Genomic DNA, 22,364 nt, shown 5'->3' on the forward strand with positions numbered 1-22,364 from the left:
GTTTTTCTTTGTAATCAGTTACAGGTGACGAATTACATGTCATCTGTTTCTCCCCAACCCTGTGGATAGGAAGCACTGGGACAGGTCGTCTGGATACTGGCAGATGCAAACAGAATATCATTTTTAGCGGACAACAGTTCTTGAGGGCTCAAACAAAAAAAAAGTGGTTTGAGTTGTGTGGTTGCAATATCAACTGTCCCTTATCTCTGGTATATCTTTCCATGCATCATTCAAGACTACATTTAAATTATGGGCAGAGCAATGGGCATATAATGCACAATGTCTCAGGAAAGACTGTCTGGGTTGTCAATACTCGGTAAAGAAAACAATTGGGCCCGCAACCTGGACCTACAGGCCTTGGTGAAAACATTTACGCACAAAAAATGCAAGGTGACGCAGTCGCATACTGTAGCTACGATAGGCCTCTATGTTTAAAACAAAAGCACAGACACAGAGAGGATTGTTTTCTAAGAGAAAAAGAGAGAGAGAAGCAGAAAGAGGACATCAGAAGACAGGGGAGGCTCTCAGATTTGATTTAATTGAATGTACCTTGATTGCAGCCCATTTGTTTAGGCTATTAGCCAGACAAAACCTCCTGAGGTTCAACAATAATGGTAACATTTTTCCTCAAGCCAACTACTTTTTTTCCTCATTGTTAGGCTATTTGATGTGTAATTTTTTATAACAAGTTTATAAATAGCAGCCAAATAGCAGCTAAATACTATATACAGCTATAGATAGTAGGCTCGACTGCATAATGAAACAATCCAAGGTAAGCTCGTGTTTTGCATTATTTGGCATTATTAGACTGGTTTAACACACAACAACTTTCTGTCCAAGCTGGGAGAGAGCGTGAGGATGGCTCACGTCATGCAGGTTCAAGTAGGCTGCACAGGGCAGTTGTATATTCAACAAATATCTATTGGTTGCTGATTAGTATGCTGATTAGTAGGCTGATTAGTATGCGATTGTATCGAACCACCCAGCATGGCAGCCTTGCAACACCGTGTATAACTTTGTGAAATGTCAGGCTTAACACGTGAAAATGACAACCAAATAGGCCTACAAATAAAGATTTATTCATTAGCACCACAGAAAGCCTATCATTGCTTTGCATATACACGTTGCAATTTCAGCACCATGGACAGCAATCGGTAGTCAATTCTTTGTGAGTGGCTGTCTGGATGACTCATTAGATTTAGGGGGGGGCTCTGACCTTGTGGGAGGTGTCCAGAGAAACTGCGTTAAGGCAGTGGCAGGAAGGTGCGAACACACATTAACACCACAAACATACGCCGGCAAGCAGGCAGGCACACACACACACCAATCCAAGGCAGTCCAATAAACATGCAAATGTACAAGACACACATGGTCGGACACACATTCATACCACTGAAAGTAAACATGCCGGTGAAGAGCTGATTTCTTATTCACCCTGAAGATGAAAGCGACATGAGAACGGAGAGGAGCAGCCACACAAATAATATCCATGGCACCTTAATAAGTCATAACTCTACATCCCTTCACTATACAACGTAGGGATGCGAGGAGATAGATATGGCCTGAAGCATACAGCAGGCCTATATCACCATCTCCACTCTGAGGTAAACACATAACAAGAGCCAGTCACTCAGATGCTGAAGGGAATGGGGCTAGTAGTGGAAACAGTTCAAATGGGAACAATCATCTCTTCACAGAGAAATGAGGATGTGCCTTTGGATGCTGTAAACCTGGAGTAGAAGTAATACAAATATGACAAAGACATGTAACTGACAAATGCTTTGTGGGCAACAAAAAAAACGACTTGATGCTGCTATAATGCATTATAACACTTTCCATAAGAAAAGCATTGTAGAAATCGGTATATACTGTGAGTTAAAACATGCAGGCCTTACCTCTGCGACAGGCACTCCCTCTGGTGGACGGCAGTGTAGTACAATCATGCCTTTAATGGGCACCTCCCTCCCCTGGGGGTCCTGCTCAAAGTTCTTCCTCAGGTCTGGGAGAGAGGAGGGACACAGGGAGACAGGATTAGGGCTGTTGCGGTATTACCGCCACACTGGCCGTGATGAGTCATGACCGCAGTACAATTCCATGTGACCGTTGAGTCACGATAATCTCCTTTTATGCTCTCTGGACATGCTTTGGTAGTACCCAATTTGCTAACTACCATCGGGTCCTAATGGCCTGGCACTCAGGGCTCTATTGTCCCTCTAACCACTCTGAGGTCAATGCAAATACAATAGAAAATCACATCAAACACTTATCCTCAAAACAGTAGTCCTACAGTACTTTTAAAACTCACCTCACTGTGTCACGGATCCCTCTGGAACTTTCTGGAACTTTCATTATGCACACCTGGCCCCAATTCCCAGTGATTAGTAATTGTATAAGAATGCCGCAGCCCGTCTGGTGTTCAACCTTCCCAAGTTCTCTCACGTCACCCCACTCCTCCGCTCTCTCCACTGGCTTCCAGTTGAAGCTCGCATCCGCTACAAGACCATGGTGCTTGCCTACGGAGCTGTGAGGGGAACGGCACCGCAGTACCTCCAGGCTCTGATCAGGCCCTACACCCAAACAAGGGCACTGCGTTCATCCACCTCTGGCCTGCTCGCCTCCCTACCACTGAGGAAGTACAGTTCCCGCTCAGCCCAGTCAAAACTGTTCGCTGCTCTGGCCCCCCAATGGTGGAACAAACTCCCTCACGACGCCAGGACAGCGGAGTCAATCACCACCTTCCGGAGACACCTGAAACCCCACCTCTTTAAGGAATACCTAGGATAGGATAAAGTAATCCTTCTCACCCCCCTTAAATGATTTAGATGCACTATTGTAAAGTGGCTGTTCCACTGGATGTCATAAGGTGAATTCACCAATTTGTAAGTCGCTCTGGATAAGAGTGTCTGCCAAATGACTTAAATGTAAATGTAAATGTATAAGTATGCCCTTGGTTTACGAGAGTCCTGTCGATTATTGTTACAATGTCCTTGTGCTGTGTGTTTTGGCTTTTGTGTCGTTGTGGATTGTGCAGATGATTATAGGTCTCATCCCGTGTGTTAATCATTGTGTGTGTGTGTGTTATTTCTTCGAGCTACTCCTCGCTCTTTTGTTTTGGGTTTCAACCCTGTGTTTTGTATAGTGTTTGTTTGGTCTTCGTCCCCGTGCCTTTACACGGCACGCCGTAATTTGGGTGTAAAAAAAAGGTAACGATTCATTAAAAACAGCCATACGCATATTAGTGCTTATGCACATGCATAGATTCATGAGCTCCAGCCGAATGGAAAAACCTTAACATGATGATTGTGCCATTTTACAAAACACAAAACAACAGTGATTTAAAATGTCTTTGACACATAATTGGTCTGGCCTATACTCCAAAATCAAACAAATTTGAGTAATTGCCTTTGAGTGTGGACTGTGTTATTATGCATACTGGATGGACTGGTTACCTTGTGCTATGCTCCAAAATCTATATCCATGAGTCTGTGAGAGAACGTATAGCCCTAGGCGATGCGGTTGGTTCATTGATTGTGCAGGGCAGCATACAGTATTTCTATTACATTTTGAATAGGGAATTTTTTAAATGTTAATAATTGATTGTTTGACACATTACCTTTAGCTATACAGAATATCTCACCACCATTTCCTCCTAACATGTTTTCACAACAAAACATATTTCACGAAACTGTTGACAGCCAATCTGCACGAAAGGAATGAAGGAGAGAGAGGCGGAGATGGAAACGCATGGTGATGAGATATTCTGTATAGATACTACCTATTACTTGGCTATTTAAAATCAAATAGAAATTCACAGATTCTCTCTTTCTCCCTCACTCACTTTCTCTCTTTCTTTCATCTTCCCTCCTTGTCACTCCTGCCCCCCCCCACCCCCCCCCCACCCCCTGTTGGTATGGTTCTGCTACTCACAGGCGATGCGTACGGTGGCTTTGCGGCTCTTAGAGGTACCCAGGTGGCTCCAGGCCACACACAGACACCAGTAGTCCTCAGGGCCGTGGAAGTCCTCCACCTGCTGACGGGACACGTTGATCATGACTTCCCGGATCTTCAGCCCTGCAGGAGCACACAGATTATCATCTCAGATTACCAACACAGTTTACCATCATAGATTACATAATCCGAATATATCCCAGATGATCAGAAACAGAATATCACACAACGTAATCAGAAGACTTGGTGAGATATCCAGGCGATAAGAGATTAAATATCCAGGCGAAAAGAGCGTATCAGTCCCCAACAGATGAAGAGGTGTGCAGAGAGATGAGTGTCTGTCTTATTATTATCCACAGATGATTACTCTGAAGCCTGACAAATCTATATAAAGACATTTTCTTATTATCACCATTTTGACTAACGTAATTTCTGGACTATAAGCCGCTACTTTATTCCCACGCTTTGAACCTCGCGGTATATACAATGACGCGGCTAATTTATGGATTTTTCCCGCTTTCACAAGATTCATGCCGCCAAAAAACTGAGCACCGTCACATAATGTGACGTAAATCGAGCGCGCTCAAACTTCCCATCATTCTGATTACGGTAGTCATTTTGTCACCCTCATCATGGCAAAGACACGGAGAAATGCATATGATGCAGCTTTCAAGTTGAAGGCGATCGATCTGGCTGTTGGAAAAGGAAATAGAGCTGCTGACAGCGTGGAGCATTGTCAAAAAATCCACTATCCTCAACGGGTTTCGAAAGGCTGGACTGCTGCGTGTTGAAGAGGGCAGCGATCCAACATCGGATGAAGCAGTTCTGAGGCTATTCAACTCCGACACCGAAGGAGATGACTTCAGTGGTTTCAGTGCACAGGAGGAGGAAGATAGTGACCAATGACTTTCTTGGTAGGCTATTGTTTAATTTTTGTTACAAGCCGTGTTTCGTTAAAGCCTATTCATTTTTGTTACAAGCCGTGTTTCGTTTAAGGCTGTGTAAAGTTCATTTTTTTCAATGTACCGGTAGGCACCTGCGGCTTATAGACATGTGCGGCTTATTTATTTACAAAATACATATTTTTTAATAATTCAGTGGGTGCGGTTTATATTCAGGTGCGCTTAATAGTCCAGCAATTACGGTATCATTTTGACTATGCAAAAGTATTTGTCCCCCTTGGCGTTTTTCCTATTTTGTTGCATTACAACCTGTAATTGAATGGATTTTTAATAGGATTTCATGTAATGGGCATACACAAAATAGTCCAAATTGGTGAAGTGAAATGGAAAAAATTACTTGTTTAAAAAAAATCGAGTGGTGCGTGCATATGTATTCACCCCCTTTGCTATGAACCCTCTAAATAAGATCTGGTGCAACCAATTACCTTCAGTAGTCACATAATTAGTTAAATAAAGTCAATCTGTGTGCAATCTGTGTCACATGATCTGTCACATGATCTCTGTATATACAGTGGGGCAAAAAAGTATTTAGTCAGCCAACAATTGTGCAAGTTCTCCCACTTAAAAAGATGAGAGAGGCCTGTAAATGTTCATCATAGGTACACTTCAACTACGACAGACAAAATGAGAAAAAAAACAAAAAAAAACACATTGTAGGATTTTTAATGAATTTATCAAATGACACAAACCCCCCCAAAATCCATTTTAATTCCAGGTTGTAAGGTAACAAAATAGGAAAAATGCCAATGGGGTGAATACTTTCACAAACCACTGTAATCTATTTCAGACTGGCAATAGGGAGGACATATGATGATGCCAATGAGATAGGGATTGTTATTCAGAAAGCTAAGGTAACTGACCAGCTGGCTGAAATATTCAATCAATCCCTATACCAGTCTGCTGTTCCCACATGCTTCAAGAGCCACCATTGTTCCTGTTCCGTCATCATGAAGTGCTTTGCTTTGAGACTAGTCAAGGACCATATCACCTCCACCCTACCTGACACCCTAGACCCACTCCAATTTGCTTACCGCCCAAATAGGTCCACAGACGATGCAATCTCAACAACACTGCACACAGCCCTAACCCATCTGGACAAGAGGAATACCTATGTGAGAATGCTGTTCATCGACTACAGCTCGGCATTCAACACCATAGTACCCTCCAAGCTCGTCATCAAGCTCAAGACCCTGGGTCTCGACCCCGCCCTGTGCAACTGGGTACTGGACTTCCTGACGGGCCGCCCCCAGGTGGTGAGGGTAGGTAACAACATCTCCTCCCCGCTGATCCTCAACACTGGGGCCCCACAAGGGTGCGTTCTGAGCCCTCTCCTGTACTCCCTGTTCACCCACGACTGCGTGGCCACGCACGCCTCCAACTCAATCATCAAGTTTGCGGACGACACAACAGTGGTAGGCTTGATTACCAACAACGACGAGACGGCCTACAGGGAGGAGGTGAGGGCCCTCAGAGTGTGGTGTCAGGAAAATAACCTCACACTCAACATCAACAAAACTAAGGAGATGATTGTGGACTTCAGGAAACAGCAGAGGGAACACCCCCCTATCCACATCGATGGAACAGTAGTGGAGAGGGTAGCAAGTTAAGTTCCTCGGCATACACATCACAGACAAACTGAATTGGTCCACTCACACAGACAGCATCGTGAAGAAGGCGCAGCAGGGCCTCTTCAAACTCAGGAGGCTGAAGAAATTCGGCTTGTCACCAAAAGCACTCACAAACTTCTACAGATGCACAATCGAGAGCATCCTGGCGGGCTGTATCACCGCCTGGTACGGCAACTGCTCCGCCCTCAACCGTAAGGCTCTCCAGAGGGTAGTGAGGTCTGCACAACGCATCACCGGGGGCAAACTAACCGGCCCTCCAGGACACCTACACCACCCGATGTTACAGGAAGGCCATAAAGATCATCAAGGACATCAACCACCCGAGCCACTGCCTGTTCACCCCGCTATCATCCAGAAGGCGAGGTCAGTACAGGTGCATCAAAGCTGGGACCGAGAGACTGAAAAACAGCTTCTATCTCAAGGCCATCAGACTGTTAAACTGCCTACCACTAACATTGAGTGGCTGCTGCCAACACACTGACACCGACTCAACTCCAGCCACTTTAATAATGGGAATTGATGGGAAATGATGTAAATATATCACTAGCCACTTTAAACAATGCTACCTTATATAATGTTACTTACCCTACATTATTCATCTCATATGCATACGTATATACTGTACTCTATATCATTGCCTGCATCCTTATGTAATACATTTTAACTATGCCACTTTGTTTACATACTCATCTCATATGTATATACTGTACTTGATACCATCTACTGTATCTTGCCTATGCTGCTCTGTACCTTCACTCATTCAAATATCTTTATGTACATATTCTTTATCCCCTTACACTGTGTATAAGACAGTAGTTTAGGAATTGTTAGTTAGATTACTTGTTGGTTATTACTGCATTGTCGGAACTAGAAGCACAAGCATTTTGTCAGGACCCGGTTACGAACCTGGGTCTCCGGAGTGAGAAACAGTCACTTAACCAACTGAGCCACGAATAGTCAGCAGAACCCAGAAGATGAGGCAGACACAGCAGTACTTAAGACGGTGTATTTAATAAAGTAAAAAAGGAGAAGTCCTTCAATACAAAATGGCAAATCCAAAAGGTGGTAGGAATAGCACAAAAAAGCCTCAAGAGATACTCAAAAACAAAAACAGAATTCCACAAGAGCATCCACCGGAATCGACAAGAATACACAGAACACTAGGGCTGGGTGCTAACATACAAACACAGAGCACAGAACTGAGGGAAACTAAGGGTTTAAATACAATCAGGGGAAAACGAGGCACAGGTGCAAATAATAATGGGGAACAAGGGAAAAAAACATGAGGTCAAAAAGCACAATGGGGGCATCTAGTGACCAAAACCCGGAACAACCCTGGCCAAATCCTGACACATTTCGCTACACTCGCATTAACATCTGCTAACCATGTGTATGTGACAAATAAAATTTGATTTGATTTGATTTAATACATATCTGCAGATTACCAAGAGACTAAATGGGAGGAAATGGTTTCAAATGGATATGGTATATTGGAGGTCTGCCACCTGCATTGTACCCTCACATTATTTCTATGGATACAATACATTGTACCCTCACATTATTTCTATGGATACAGTACATTGTACCCTCACATTATTTCTATGGATACAATACATTGTACCCTCACATTATTTCTATGGATACAGTACATTGTACCCTCACATTATTTCTATGGATACAGTACATTGTACCCTCACATTATTTCTATGGATACAGTACATTGTACCCTCACATTATTTCTATGGATACAGTACATTGGAAAAAAATGGTTCCAAAACAGTTATTCACAAAAAGGTGCGTTGTGATTCGTCAACACCCCGGTATTGAAAAGACTCAATCTCAATCATATGATGTAAAACGCAATGATTTTTTAAAGTTATATATCTTTTTTTCTGACATGCAATCATGCACTTTGGGACTGTATCAACATTGGACTAATAAAAATAATTCCTAAATACATTTTTTTGAGTGGATGATCCTTTTACCTTGATGTACAGAAACCATAGTGTGTGTACGATACGCTCTGAAACCTCCATTTATTTATGCATATCTCAAGCTGTGATTCAATCCATAATCATGAACAAATATATGGCTGGTATGTAATTGGTTGTTTTATTTTGTAAGTCTCTCCAACAGCGACAGACTGTATGTATACAAAAAACTATATGAGACCATATGGGAACATTAATGCATAATAAGGAAGCTCAGCTGGATATCTTAGAAAGAACAGTCTTCAAAACTATTTCAGGGCCGCTCTCCGAAGGGGAAAGCAGCTCTGTCTATGATAACTTTATTCTCCCTGCCTGCTATATAAAGCTAATTTCACAGACTGTTCCAAACTTGCCCATCGCGGTTGGGGGTTAGTGAGAGAGTGTGTTTGTGTGTCTGTACACGTGACGTGTGTGTGTTTTCGGCTCCAAGAGTCCTCTCAGCGGGCCACTCCCAGCATGCATTTTGTATTTGTATTTATTATGGATCCCCATTAGCTGCTGCCAAGGCAGGAGCTACTCTTCCTGGGCTCCAGCAAAATGAAGGCAGTAATACCATTTTTAAAACATTACAATATATTCACAACAGATTTCACATCACATTAAGTGTGTGCCTTCAGGCCACTACTCTACTATCACATATCTACAACACAAAATCAATATGTATGTGTGCGTATGTTATTGTGTGTGTGCATGCATGTGTCTGTGCCTGTGTCTCTTCACTGTCCCTGCTGTTCCATAACGTCTATTTTAATCAGTTTTTTAAAATGAAATTTTACTGCTTGCATGAGTTACTTGATGTGGAATAGAGTTCCATGTCGTCATGGCTCTATGTTGTACTGTGCGCCTTACATAGTCTGTTTTGGACTTGGGGACTGTGACATGTCTTATGGGGTATGCATGGGTGTCCGAGCTTTGCCAGTAGTTCAAACAGACAGCTCAGTGCATTCAACATGTCAATACCTCTCATAAATAAAAGTAGTAATGAAGTCAATCTCTCCTCCACTTTCCACCAGGAGAGATTGACATGCATATTATTAATATTAGCTCTCTGTGTATATCCAAGGGTCAGCTGTGCTGCCCTGTTCTGAGCCAATTGCAATTTTCCTAAGTCCCCCCTTCTGGCACCTGACCACATGACTGAACAGTAGCCCAGGTGCGACAAAACTAGGACCTGTAGAACCTGCTTTGTTTATAGCGCTGTCAAGAAGGCAGAGCACGCATTATTATGGACAGACTTTTCCCCATCTTAGCTACTGTTGTAGTCACCATAACTTGCTCAATTTCCACATTATTCAGTACAATATTTAGTTGAGGTTTAGGGTTTAGTGAACAATTTGTCCCAAATACAATGCTTTTAGTTTTTGAAATATTTAGCACTAACTTATTCCTTGCCACTCATTCTGAAACGAACTGCAGCTGTTTGTTAAGTGTTGCAGTCATTTCGATCGCTGTAGTATTCAAAGCCAGTGACATGTCGTTAGTAAAAATTGAAAAAAGTAAGGGGCCTACCTGGATTCTACCTGGATTCTACCTGGATTATGTTGGAAAGGCTTCCATTAAGGAACAACCTCTGTGTTCTGTTAGACAGGTAGCTCTTTATCCACAATATACATCAGACAGACAGACAGACAGGACCACAAATGGGTTGAGACAGAATTGAAACTTGCAGTCAGTTGTCAAACTGTCAGCTGTAGGTCATACCTGTTTGACAGAGAGAGTTTGGGCTGATATTTACTGAGACAGATAAACAGAAATATGGAAGTCATAAGACACAGGTACACAGGTACACAGAGTGTTGCAATCCTGCAGATTTTCATCCTTGACACTGATTTCTACCAGTTAAACCAGGTGTGTCCACACTACAGCCGTTCAGAAGCATCAAGTACCAAGGGGCGACGAAAACCAACACAACTGTGGAACCTAAGGGCCTGTGCACACCTGTCATAAGATAAGCTGAATAGCCCTGGGGAGCACCATCACCAGAAAAATTACTGTTATAAAGTACAACATTAAAACGGTAGATCCTTTTCAAGTGCATTTGACATCCGTTAGTCTTGAGCTTTCAGTTTGGGCCCCCTGTGTCTGTCTGTCTGTCTGTCTGTCTGTCTGTCTGTCTGTCTGTCTGTCTGTCTGCCTGCCTGCCTGCCTGCCTGCCTGCCTGCCTGTCTGTCTGTCTGTCTGTCTGTCTGTCTGTCTGCCTGTCTGCCTGCCTGCCTGTCTGTCTGTCTGTCTGTCTGTCTGTCTGTCTGTCTGTCTGTCTGCCTGCCTGCCTGCCTGCCTGCCTGCCTGCCTGTCTGTCTGTCTGTCTGCCTGCCTGCCTGCCTGCCTGCCTGTCTGTCTGTCTGTCTGCCTGTCTGCCTGCCTGTCTGTCTCAAAGTTTCATATTGATGTCAGTGATTCTGTAATCTCTAGTTTAAGTGCTTGCTGACAAGCGACTTAGTTTATGATTTAAATACAATAAGACGTCTAAAGGGGGATTTGGGTTCAGCTATCTTTTAAATCACAATGACTCCCTGTCCATTGGGAGAAGTGCTTCATCTTTACTCACTATGAAGCAATGTAAGATATTGTAGAACTGCGAGTGAATGCTGACTAGGCCATAAAATCGTGTGGTTAGGCACTCTGTTTTAGTCAATTTCCTTTACTTATGTTTTATCCTGCGTCCCGAAACGGCACCCCATTCCCAACATCGCATTACTTTCGACCGGGGCTCATAGGGGAATAGGGTGCCATTTGGGATGCAGATTTAGTCAACACGACGCAATTATCATCTTTAATATGCTTTTTGAATTCTGCTTTATTCCACAGAATAATAGTCAGAACATTCAGAAGTCCACTGTGCGCAGTCCTTTTTCTTTCAAAAAGTATCCAGATCTGTGCACTTGGTGCTGTGGAGACACATTAGACATCTGCATGTGCCACAACTAAGGGGCACATCCATGTTTCTCAGAGGAAATAGATTCTCTCTCAATGGAGAAAAATACAAGGAAAATGCGGTTTGGGTAGATTTCGAACAGCAACAGATCGTCATTTCTGCAAAGGGGCATAAAGGAGCAATGTGTGTGTGTGTGTGCTGTGTTGTGTGTTTGTCTGTCTGTCTGTCGGCCTGTATGTGTATGTGTGCGTGAGTGTGCATCCAAGAATGAATATGTGGCCCAAACAAGGAAATCCATGACTAATGGTATCAAATAATCCTCCCAAACTAATGTCTTATTGAGTGAGTGCCAGTGTGAGGGGCTGACTGAAGGGGGAGATGGAGTAAGAGAAAATCAGGAAGTCACACTCTCTCCAAGAATCCTCCACACTGTGTGCAGATCAAAAAGCTTAGCCACAGTATCAGTGACCTGGCATTCCACTATTTAACCCTTTTCCCCTCATTTGCTTTCTTTCTTTGTGTGCTTCTAAATGGATTTAGTGTGTGTGTGTGTCAATCACAGTACATCTCCATTCCTTTCTTACCTCCCTTCTTTCTGTACATCTCCATCCCTCTCTCGCCTATTTTCTATCTTTCCTCTCTTCCTGTACCTCTTTGCCCATGTCTCTCCCTCTCGTTCCTTGTGGCTCAGGTCTTTCCCTGTGTCTCAGGTCTTTCCTTGTGTCTCAGATCTTTCCTTGTGTCTCAGGTCTTTCCCTGTGGCTCATGACTTTCCTTGTGGCTCAGGTCTTTCCCTGTGGCTCATGACTTTCCCTGTGGCTCATGACCTTCCCTGTGGCTCAGGTATTTCCTTGTGGCTCAGGTCTTTCCTTGTGGCTCAGGTCTTTCCTTGTGGCTCAGGTCTTTCCTTGTGGCTTAGGTCTTGCCAATGGCTCTTGACAGAGTGCCATGACGCCTTGACAACAGACCCTGAGGAGGAGTAGAGCATCCCTTGTTCTCTCTCCTCCACCCTTGTTCTCTCTCCTCCACTCTTGTTCTCTCTCCTCCACCCTTGTTCTCTCTCCTCCACCCTTGTTCTATCTCCATGTCTTTTCTTTTCCCTTTACTCTCTCCTTCTAAAGGTGGCATGGATAATGCTGCTCTTTTTCTCTCCCTCTCTCCTCCCCTTCTCCTTCTTTCCCTTCTCCCTGCACCCCTCTGTCACATGGAATGACGCTGGAGAGATGAAGCAGTAAAACATTTAATAAATAACGGACATGGAACGAGACAGGAACAGCGTCAACAAACAGGTAGCACAAACAAAAGACAATTCATGCAGCAGCCGGGAACAGAGCAAGGGAACTGACAAATATAGGGGAGGCAATAAACAGATGATGAGTGAGTACAGGTGAGTCCAATATCGTTGATACACGTGACGAGGGAAGGCAGGTGTCCGTAATGGATGGAAGGAGTGCGTGATGCAGGGCAGCCTGGCGTCCTCACACGCCGGAGGGGGGGGAGAGCGGGAGCAGACGTGACACGACACCCTCATTCTACCACTCCCCATTCCCTCCATCCTCCTCTCTTCCCTCCATCCTTCTCCCCGGCAGTGATCCTGTGCTGTGATCTCTCTCTGGTTCTCTGTGCCGTTGTCTGGATTCTGGCTGGGTCTGTGGAGTAGCCCTGCGCCAGCTACACGTGCCTCCTGATCCACCCAGCACAGCTTGGCAGAGCACCGTGTGTGTTTTGTGTGTGTGTGTGTGTGTGTGTGTGTGGTTTAGTGTTTGTGTGTGTGAGTGCTCCGCTCGGCCCTGGATGTCTCTGTCATACTTAGCGTCATGACCAAATGCTATTTCTTCGTAGACACTAGAGATGCTCACGAGGCAGACGCGCACATGGACGAAGACACAGGCGAGGCTTGTTGTCAAAGTGGCGTGGTTAGGGGTCGCTGCGACAGGCGGGTAGCTTCAGGGGTCGCGTATGACTAATTTGCTGTTTCTGAACGCTGCTTCAGGGAAACGTTTGTGCGATGTGACATTGGGGGGGGGGGGATGGCTGGCTGAGGGCCAGACACGAGACGAACCCTAGCAGACAGGTGGAACATTGGAACATGCTCCCAGCAACATCTTCAGTCTGATCCCAGCTGTGTGTCACACGTCATCCCAGAACTAAAGGGACGCATGCATTAAGGCATGATAATTCAGTCATTTAAAACGCTGGAAGTCACGCGTGTTCATGGCGTCTCCAGATTGTCTGATTAACCCACATGTAAATAAGCTTGTGAGTAGTAGTCATACCCCTGTAGGTCAAATACCCTTTTATAAGAAATCTACTAACTTAACATATGGAACTGTTTGGATATTAATAAAATGGACCATCTAGCTGTTTGATGATGTATTTTAGGACCCCTGTACAGATGCCATATCTTAATTTGATCATTCTGTTGTTGTAGGAATTTTCCCTGCATAGCAGGAAATGCAAACTTGTGTATTTGAGGTTTTAAAAGGCTTCTAAAATGTGTAATTTCCACTTTAACAAAAATGTCCATGAATTATAATCCACATAACAATTCACATTTCCTGTTGCTGCAGGATTATTTTCCTGCTTTCCTCACTCAAATTAAGATACGGCATCTGTAGTTAGAAAACAATACGTACAAATTATTACTGCTACTAGTACATAGAAACACATTGAAGAACAAACAAATAAAAGGCAAAAAATATAAAAAAATAAGTATGTTTTGAAGGTTCTAAAAATGCATCTGAGAGATATAGGAAAGCCATAGAGATAGATAGAGGACTCTAGGGCCAACAAGTCCATTTTAGCATGGGCAGCGCCATCTGAGAGATATAGGAAAGCCATAGAGATAGATAGAGGACTCTAGGGCCAACAAGTCCATTTTAGCATGGGCAGCGCCATCTGAGAGATATAGGAAAGCCATAGAGATAGATAGAGGACTCTAGGGCCAACAAGTCCATTAAAGCATGGGCAGCGCCATCTGAGAGATATAGGAAAGCCATAGAGATAGATAGAGGACTCTAGGGCCAACAAGTCCATTTTAGCATGGGCAGCGCCATTGAAGACTTTCACCATTTTAAACTTGGTGAAATTAGGATTATCTCATTTCATCCGGGTCATCAGGAGGGATCAGCGAATGAATTATGCTTGTGAGCAAACATTGCATTACTGCAGGGGAAAGTAAATAGCCAACCCTGGCTTTATACCTGTTCGAACAACAAACTCCAGGTGGCAGTACGCACCCTTTCAGTTTGTATACCAACTCATAATAGTAGTAGTAGAAGAAGAAAATGGACTACTTCAACATGGAGATGGCCCCATTGGCGCCTCCCGTGCCCTCACAGAGACCATAATGGGACAGATACAAATCATTCTCTATGAGGAAAGCTCAGGAAAACATCAGGGACAATCTTTATGTGGAATAACCCTTATTCTTTTATGTGGAATAACCCTTATTCATCTCCAGTCATTTTGTTTTTACTGCATATTCATTTTGTATGGAGTTGGGACATGGTCGTCCTTGGGTTGTCAAAGAGCAAAACCGACAACAGTGCGTGTTTGTGAGAGTCTACGTTTTTCAGAATGGAGACATAATAGTTTTGTAACACAAACCGTTCTTTTTTTTTGTGTGTGACAGAAACCACTCGTCTCACAATAACCACTCTACTGCAGCTCCCAGCCATTGCACAGGCCAACGGCCGTCATCGGCGGACTTAGTGGATTGAGACTCCCCTATTGGGATGCCACCAATGCAAAACGGAAACAGACTATTATTGATAAAAACGCACTGGAGCAGAAATTGACTTAAACTGCAGGGGGTTATTATAACCCTGTTAAGTCTAAAGTCGCTCTTGCTCCTTTCTCGTTGACTTCTCAATGATATTTTTCTGTCTCTCTGTCTCCGTAGTGGAGTATTACTTCTGCTACTGTGCCTGTATCTCTGTATCTCTGTATCCATATCTCTCATCTTCTCTCTCTCTGCTCCCTTGATGACTGAGTATTCATCCTCTGCCTCGCTCTCTCTCTCTCTCTGAGCCCCTGCCTGGTGGGAGGTAGATGATGTCTCTGCAGGTCGACTGTGATCCTCATACAAAATGATGGACCTCCACAGAAACAGAGAGCCCTCTCTCTCCCCCCTCTCCTCCTGCCTCTCTCTCCCTTCCTCTCTCCTCCTGCCTCTCTCCCTTCCTCTCTCCTCCTGCCTCTCTCTCCCCTCTCTCCTCCTGCCTCTCTCTCTCCCCCCTCTCCTCCTGCCTCTCTCTCTCCCCCCTCTCCTCCTGCCTCTCTCTCCCCTCTCTCCTCCTGCCTCTGTCCCTTCCTCTCTCTTCCTGCCTCTCTCTCCCGTCTCTCTCCTCTTGCCTCTCTCTCCCCCCTCCTCCTGCCTCTCTCTCCCCTCTCTCCTCCTGCCTCTCTCTCCCCCTCTCCTCCTGCCTCTCTCTCCCCCCTCTCCTCCTGCCTCTCTCCCTTCCTCTCTCCTCCTGCCTCTCTCCCTTCCTCTCTCCTCCTGCCTCTCGCTCCCTTCCTCTCTCCTCCTGCCTCTCTTTCCCTTCTTCTCTCCTCCTGCCTCTCTCTCCCTTCTTCTCTCATCCTGCCTCTCTCTCCCTTCTTCTCTCCTCCTGCCTCTCTCTCCCCTCTCTCCTCCTGCCTCTCTCTCCCCCCTCTCCTCCTGCCTCTCTCTCCCCCTCCTGCCTCTCCCTCCCCCCTCTCCTCCTGCCTCTCTCTCCCTTCCTCTCTCCTCCTGCCTCTCGCTCCCTTCCTCTCTCCTCCTGCCTCTCTTTCCCTTCTTCTCTCCTCCTGCCTCTCTCTCCCTTCTTCTCTCCTCCTGCCTCTCTCTCCCTTCTTCTCTCCTCCTGCCTCTCTCTCCCCTCTCTCCTGCTGCCTCTCTCTCCCCCCTCTCCTCCTGCCCTCTCTCCCCCTCTCCTCCTGCCTCTCTCTCCCCCTCTCCTCCTGCCTCTCTCTCCCCCCTCTCCTCCTGCCTCTCTCTCCCTTCCTCTCTCCTCCTGCCTCTCTCTCCCCCCTCTCCTCCTGCCTCCCCCCCCTCCTCCTCAAATATCTCTTCAACAAAGACTTTGGGGGAACTGATAGCCTCTCCTCTTGTCCTCTGCTTCCCCTCCCTCCTTCTTTTCTTCCCTCTCCCTCTTCGACTATCATTGCCATCTTTCCATCATAGGGAGCAGTGGAACGGATATTCTATCCTTCCCCCTCTCTCTCAATTTTCCATCTCTCTTTATCTCGCCATCTTCATCTGGGTATCAACTGTCTCCCAGTCAAAGATACCGTCAGGAACAAATAACCTCCCTTCTCCTTCTTTCTCTCCATGTCTCTCAACCTACTCAACCATTTCTCCACTCCAATACCAATGTATATCTGGGACCATGGCCTGCAATACACCTGTCTCCATTCCCACATGCAAAGACCTAATTCCAAACCAATGCCTGTCTCCTCTCCATAGGCCCCTTACCCTTTCCTTGCAGATAGATAGATAAGATAGATATCAGCAACATGGTCACTCGTCTTCTTTGTTGACAGCCATTCTTTCAAGTCCCTCCTTATCCAGACATGGGTTTGGAATCAGGCCAAAGAGCTGCACTTTTGGGTTTATTCCTAATGCTTTATGGACCCAATTCTGCTACCTCATCTGAGTACCTTACAATATTTCCAACATAGTTACTCCCTCTCCAAATCCAGTAGGAGTGATCCTCTATAATACTGTACCTGAACAGAACTGATACCATTCCTAAAACCTCCTGGGTTAAGTTTAACAGCGTCACAGCATTCAGCTATGGAAGCTCAATCTGGAAAGCAACGATTACACAAGCAATCCTAACAACTTTGCGTTTAAGACTGTTCTGATCTGCAACATCAAAAGACTGAGGGAAACTTGTAGAGGGATAAATGAATGAGAGGAGGAGAAATGTGCTGCCATATGAACATCCTCAGAACTGTAACTTTCATGTTGTTGCTGCGGCATTTTACTCTTTGCACCTTGTTCTTTTCAATCGCCTGTAAACTGAGCTTGAAGTATGTTGTGCTCTCAGTGCAAGAAAGCTTAGGGAATATAGAGAAACATGGGATTTCTGGAGAAACATGGAAACAAAGATTTTGTAACACGGAAGTGGAGATCATGGAAGGTAGAGCAGAGGAGAGATTGGAACACGGAAGTGGAGATCATGGAAGGTACAGCAGAGGAGAGATTGGAACACAGAAGTGGAGATCATGGAAAAGGAAGTGGAGATTGGAACACAGAGGGAAGTGGAGATCATGGAAGGTACAGCAGAGGAGAGAGAGGAAGTGGAGATCATGGAAGGTACAGCAGAGGAAGTGGAGTGGAGATCATGGAAGGTACAGCAGAGGAGAGGAGTGGAGATCATGGAAACAGCAGAGGAGATTGGGAAGTGGGAGAATCATGGAAGGTGGAACAGCAGAGGAGAGATTGGAACAGCAGAGGAGAGATTGGAAGTGGAGATCATGGAAGGTACAGCAGAGGAGAGATGGAACACGGAAGTGGAGATCATGGAAGGTACAGCAGAGGAGAGATTGGAAGTGGAGATCATGGAAGGTACAGCAGAGGAGAGATTGGAACACGGAAGTGGAGATCATGGAAGGTACAGCAGAGGAGAGATTGGAACACGGAAGTGGAGATCATGGAAGGTACAGCAGAGGAGAGATTGGAACACGGAAGTGGAGATCATGGAAGGTACAGCAGAGGAGAGATTGGAACACGGAAGTGGAATGTTCATCTTGACGATGTTCTATAATCCTTTAATCAGTGGCCCGCTATTATCTCCCTGTGTGTGTGTCCCTAGATATTTCCTCAGGCACACGTGTGGCGTACACAGGCAAACCCTCTCACACACACATACACTCCTTCCCTCCCCCCACAGACACAATGAAACATTAACCCCACGCCGCAGGAAGAGTTGACAGTGGGTTCAGATTGCAGTCAGACTTGTTCCCTGCGGAGATGACTTTCACTTTGCTTTTAGGGGAAGTGTTGCAGCGCGACTGTCAACCTCCATCAGACTCATGCTTCATGTTTTCTGTGGCCTGTTTACCTATAAGGTAGAACTGCACGCAGCATCAGGGCCTAGCCTTGATGCTAATCACGCTAGGCAGTGTGTTTTTGTTAGCGACAACACAACATCACAGCATCTGCAGGAGGAGGTTAAAACATTCATACAAAGGGGAAATAAGATGCCACCTACATGCTATTATACACATATCCATGCATAGACTCGCATACACACACACACGTGCAAACGCATACACACACAATCAGGTACGTGCACACACACACGCACGTGTACACACACGTACACACAGGCACACACGTACACACAGGGACACGCACACACAGGTACACTGCACTGTTGGTTAAGGGCTTGTAAGTAAGCATTTCACGGTAAGGTCTACCTGTTGTATTTGGGGCATGTGACAAATAAAGTTTGATTTGATTTGACACACACGCACACTTCAATGATGTGATCTGTTGGGAATGAACTCTCACTGCACTTATTTTTACTGAATATTCATGTATATGGGTTGGTTTGAACTATTGTGACTATTGTAGCTGGAAACGACAGATTTTTTTATGGAATATCTACAGAGGCCCATTATCAGCACCATCGCTCCTGTGTTCCAATGGCACATTGTGTTAGCTAATCCAAGTTCATAATTTTAAAAGGCTAATCGATCATTAGAAAACCCTTTTGCAAGTATGTTAGCACAGCCGAAAACTGTTGTGCTGATTAAAGAAGCAATAAAACTGGCCTCCAGACTAGATAAGTATCTGGAGAGTCAGCATTTGTGGGTTTGATTACAGGCTCAAAATGGCCAGAAACAAATAACTTTCTTCTGAAACTTGTCAGTCTATTATTGTTCTGACAAATGTAGGCTGTTCCATGCGAGAAATTGCCAAGAAACTGAAGATCTCGTACAACGCTGTGTACTCCCATCACAGAACAGATAAGAGTAGCATTCCTGCAATGCTGTTCTGTTGAAATGTTATTTGAGCTCTGAGAAATTAAGCTAATTGATTAATCATTTTATATGTACATACTGTATTCTCAACATAACTCGTCCTATATAACTACTGCTGCACATACTGTACCTTGGTCCTACTTAAATATTGTCCATACACACCAAGTATTTATATTCTGGACTCTGACATTGCTCGTTGTGATATTGCTTGTTTTGATATTAATGAATTTCTTGTTTATTTTTATTTTTTTCATTTTTCTGTCTACACTTTCACAGTGCGTTGTATGCAAATATCCACTCAGACACATCCAAGTGTTTACAGTCCCATGTTTCTGTCAACCAGACCTCCAGACCCTCACACTCAGCTCTGTCTATTATCCAAGCCTCTGATGCAGCCAGCCAGGCTGCTGTTTTATTGCCCTCTTCATGGCACAGGTGGACTGTTAAGGTTCACACACACACACAGGCGCAGGTAGGTACGCATACATGCACGTGCACACGCAAGCACAGCCACGCAAGCACACATCAGACATATGAATCCTAATAAGGAGCCAGATGGGGAGGTAACTCGGCAAAAGCAGACACCAGGCAATAAAGAGACGGCAGGAGCTCGATTGTAACTGTGTGGAAGATAATGTCCTGTGTTGATTCACTGATTGTGTGTGTGTGTGTGTGTGTGTGTGCGGGTGTGTGCATGCATGTGTGTATGTACTGTGTGTGTGTGTGTATCTAAAGTGAAGAATCAACGCTGTTAGACTTACAAATAGAAAACACAAACAAAAGTCAATGACGGTGTCCTTCATTTGTGTGTATTTGTGTGTGTGTGCGTGCGTGCGTGCATGTGCGTGCGTGTGTGTGCGTGTGTGTGTGACTGGCATCTAGAAGTGAGAACACAGATGAAGGAGAGATCTGACTCTGTCTAATGACAAAGGATTTAACGCTGAACAACTCCGTTACTTTGCCGTTGATTTTGAACATGTTACCAATGTAAGTCTATTGTCCGTCACACCTTTATGAGGACGTTGGAAAATAATAAGATAATACAATAATGTCACAGTGGGGAGAAGCATAGAGCTAAAGTTTTGAGAGTTGGCTGAGATAGAGACTGAGAGAGAAGGAGGGAGAGAGAGAGAAAGAAAGAGAGAAAGTACAGGAGTGACAGCCCAGGGGTTTTCTCTAGTTCTCCGCAAGTTGAATGACGGTGAAAAACACAATATTCTGTATTTGTTCAAGTTGCATCAGAAAAAGACAATCATCTCCACAGTCAAGAGATCAAAGTCAAATCTCGCAATGATGTCATATTAGTTTGGATCCAGTGTGAGATGTACGCTAACGTGGCAAGGCAACAGTATTTGACGAGTTGGACCTAGTCTTGGGCACAGTCAATAGGTTTCCTTTAAACCTCCAATGGCCTTCACTCTTTATGTTATGAGCACCATGTTATCACTCCAAATGAATTGAGAGCCTATGGGGCGATTGGAAGTTTTGTATAATGTATGTGTGCATATGCGTGTGCGTGTAAGTACATGAGCATGTGTGTGTACATCCATAAAAGTGTGCATATCTGTGCATGCAGGTTTTTGTGAGTGCATTTGTGTGTGAGCCTGCATTAGCACGTGAGTGTGTGTCTGTGTGGTCCTATGTCACGTCAGTGTGTGTCTCACCTGTGCCCTGGTCGGTGTGTTCCTGAGACTGGTGCTGGCTCTGGTGGACCCACTCCCCATTGCACTTGAAGAAGATCTGCAGGGCGGGGCGGGCCCGGCATTTGAGCTTGATGGGGTTGCTCTTGATGATGTAGGCATCATCGGGCTCCTGCAGGAAGTGGGGGAGGGTCCCTGATGTGCCAAGCTGCAGAGCATCACTCCTGGAACCTGGGGACAAAGAACATAACATTAAACAGAGTAGAGCACAGTAGAATAAAGTCGAACGACTGAATGGCCAAGCTGCAGAGCATCACTCCTGGAACCTGGGGAGACACAGGGATCGGGACAATGTTAGAGGAGAGCAAGAGTATTTAAAAACATGTTTTTATTTTTTATTTAACTAGGCAGGACAGTTAAGAACAAACTCGTACTTACAATGACGGCCTACTGGGGAATTGTGGGTTAATTGCCTTGTTCAGGGGCAGAACAACAGATTTTTACCTTGTCTGCTCGGGTAGTCAAACCAGAAACTTTTTGGTTACTAGCCCAATGCTCTAACCACTAGGCTACCTGCCGCCTGCCGTAGAGCAGAGTAGAGTAAAGTAGAGTAGAATATCAGTAACATTCCACAAATATCGCTAATATCCCAACATCTCAAAAGTGCACCACAGGCAACTCAATTACTTAGAAAATCTAATCCACAGACCTTAATCCACAACAAAACATCTGCAACAATGTATAAAGAATCAGGAGAGTTTGAGTGAAGATGACACCCAGGCCTTCCCACATTCCCGTAGAAAACACTCCCACAATAGATGCTGCTTAACCACCTCAATATGACGACAGGCTACACTTCATTGACACTCTTTGATCTTTCAAAAGCCAAGCCCTTCACAATCCGCTCATTTCAGGGAGTGATTTGGCAACAATAATTAACTACCACATTTCCTCTGTCTGACTCACACAGTAATCAGTGTGTGTGTGTGTGTGTGTGTGTGTGTGTGTGTGTGTGTGTGTGTGTGTGTGTGTGTGTGTGTGTGTGTGTGTGTGTGTGTGTGTGTGTGTGTGTGTGTGTGTGTGTGTGTGTGTGTGTGTGTGTGTGTGTGTGTGTGTGTGTGTGTGTGTGTGTGTGTGTGTGTGTGTGTGTGTGTGTGGGTGTGTCGCAGCCGGTGCTTGTTATGAAGGATGTGAAGCCTATCAGGTGTAATTACACTCAAACTAAATCCCTCAGCTTTCGTCCTGGAACCTCGCCTGTGTGTCGTCTGAGGGGGTTTAGGGAGATTTAGGGAGGTTTGTGTATGTGTATGTGTGAGGGTTTTCTAAATGTGAAAACACCTGTA

General features: G+C 44.9%; 1 protein-coding gene across 2 annotated transcripts in view; it reads right to left on the minus strand.

Annotated features, from left to right (window-relative positions):
• Positions 1-22,364, minus strand: part of LOC135544663 (netrin receptor UNC5D-like) — a 333,479-nt gene that overhangs the window by 87,146 nt on the left and 223,969 nt on the right. For both annotated transcript variants that reach the window (XM_064972452.1, XM_064972451.1), the window contains exons 2-4: positions 21,046-21,252; positions 3,928-4,071; positions 1,896-1,999 (exon numbers count right to left, since the gene is read on the minus strand). In XM_064972452.1, coding sequence (XP_064828524.1) covers positions 1,896-1,999; positions 3,928-4,071; positions 21,046-21,252 — 455 coding nt within the window. The remainder of the gene's footprint in view (positions 1-1,895; positions 2,000-3,927; positions 4,072-21,045; positions 21,253-22,364) is intronic.

This window comes from Oncorhynchus masou, chromosome 8, assembly GCF_036934945.1.
Source record: "Oncorhynchus masou masou isolate Uvic2021 chromosome 8, UVic_Omas_1.1, whole genome shotgun sequence".
Taxonomy (NCBI): Eukaryota; Metazoa; Chordata; class Actinopteri; order Salmoniformes; family Salmonidae; genus Oncorhynchus; species Oncorhynchus masou.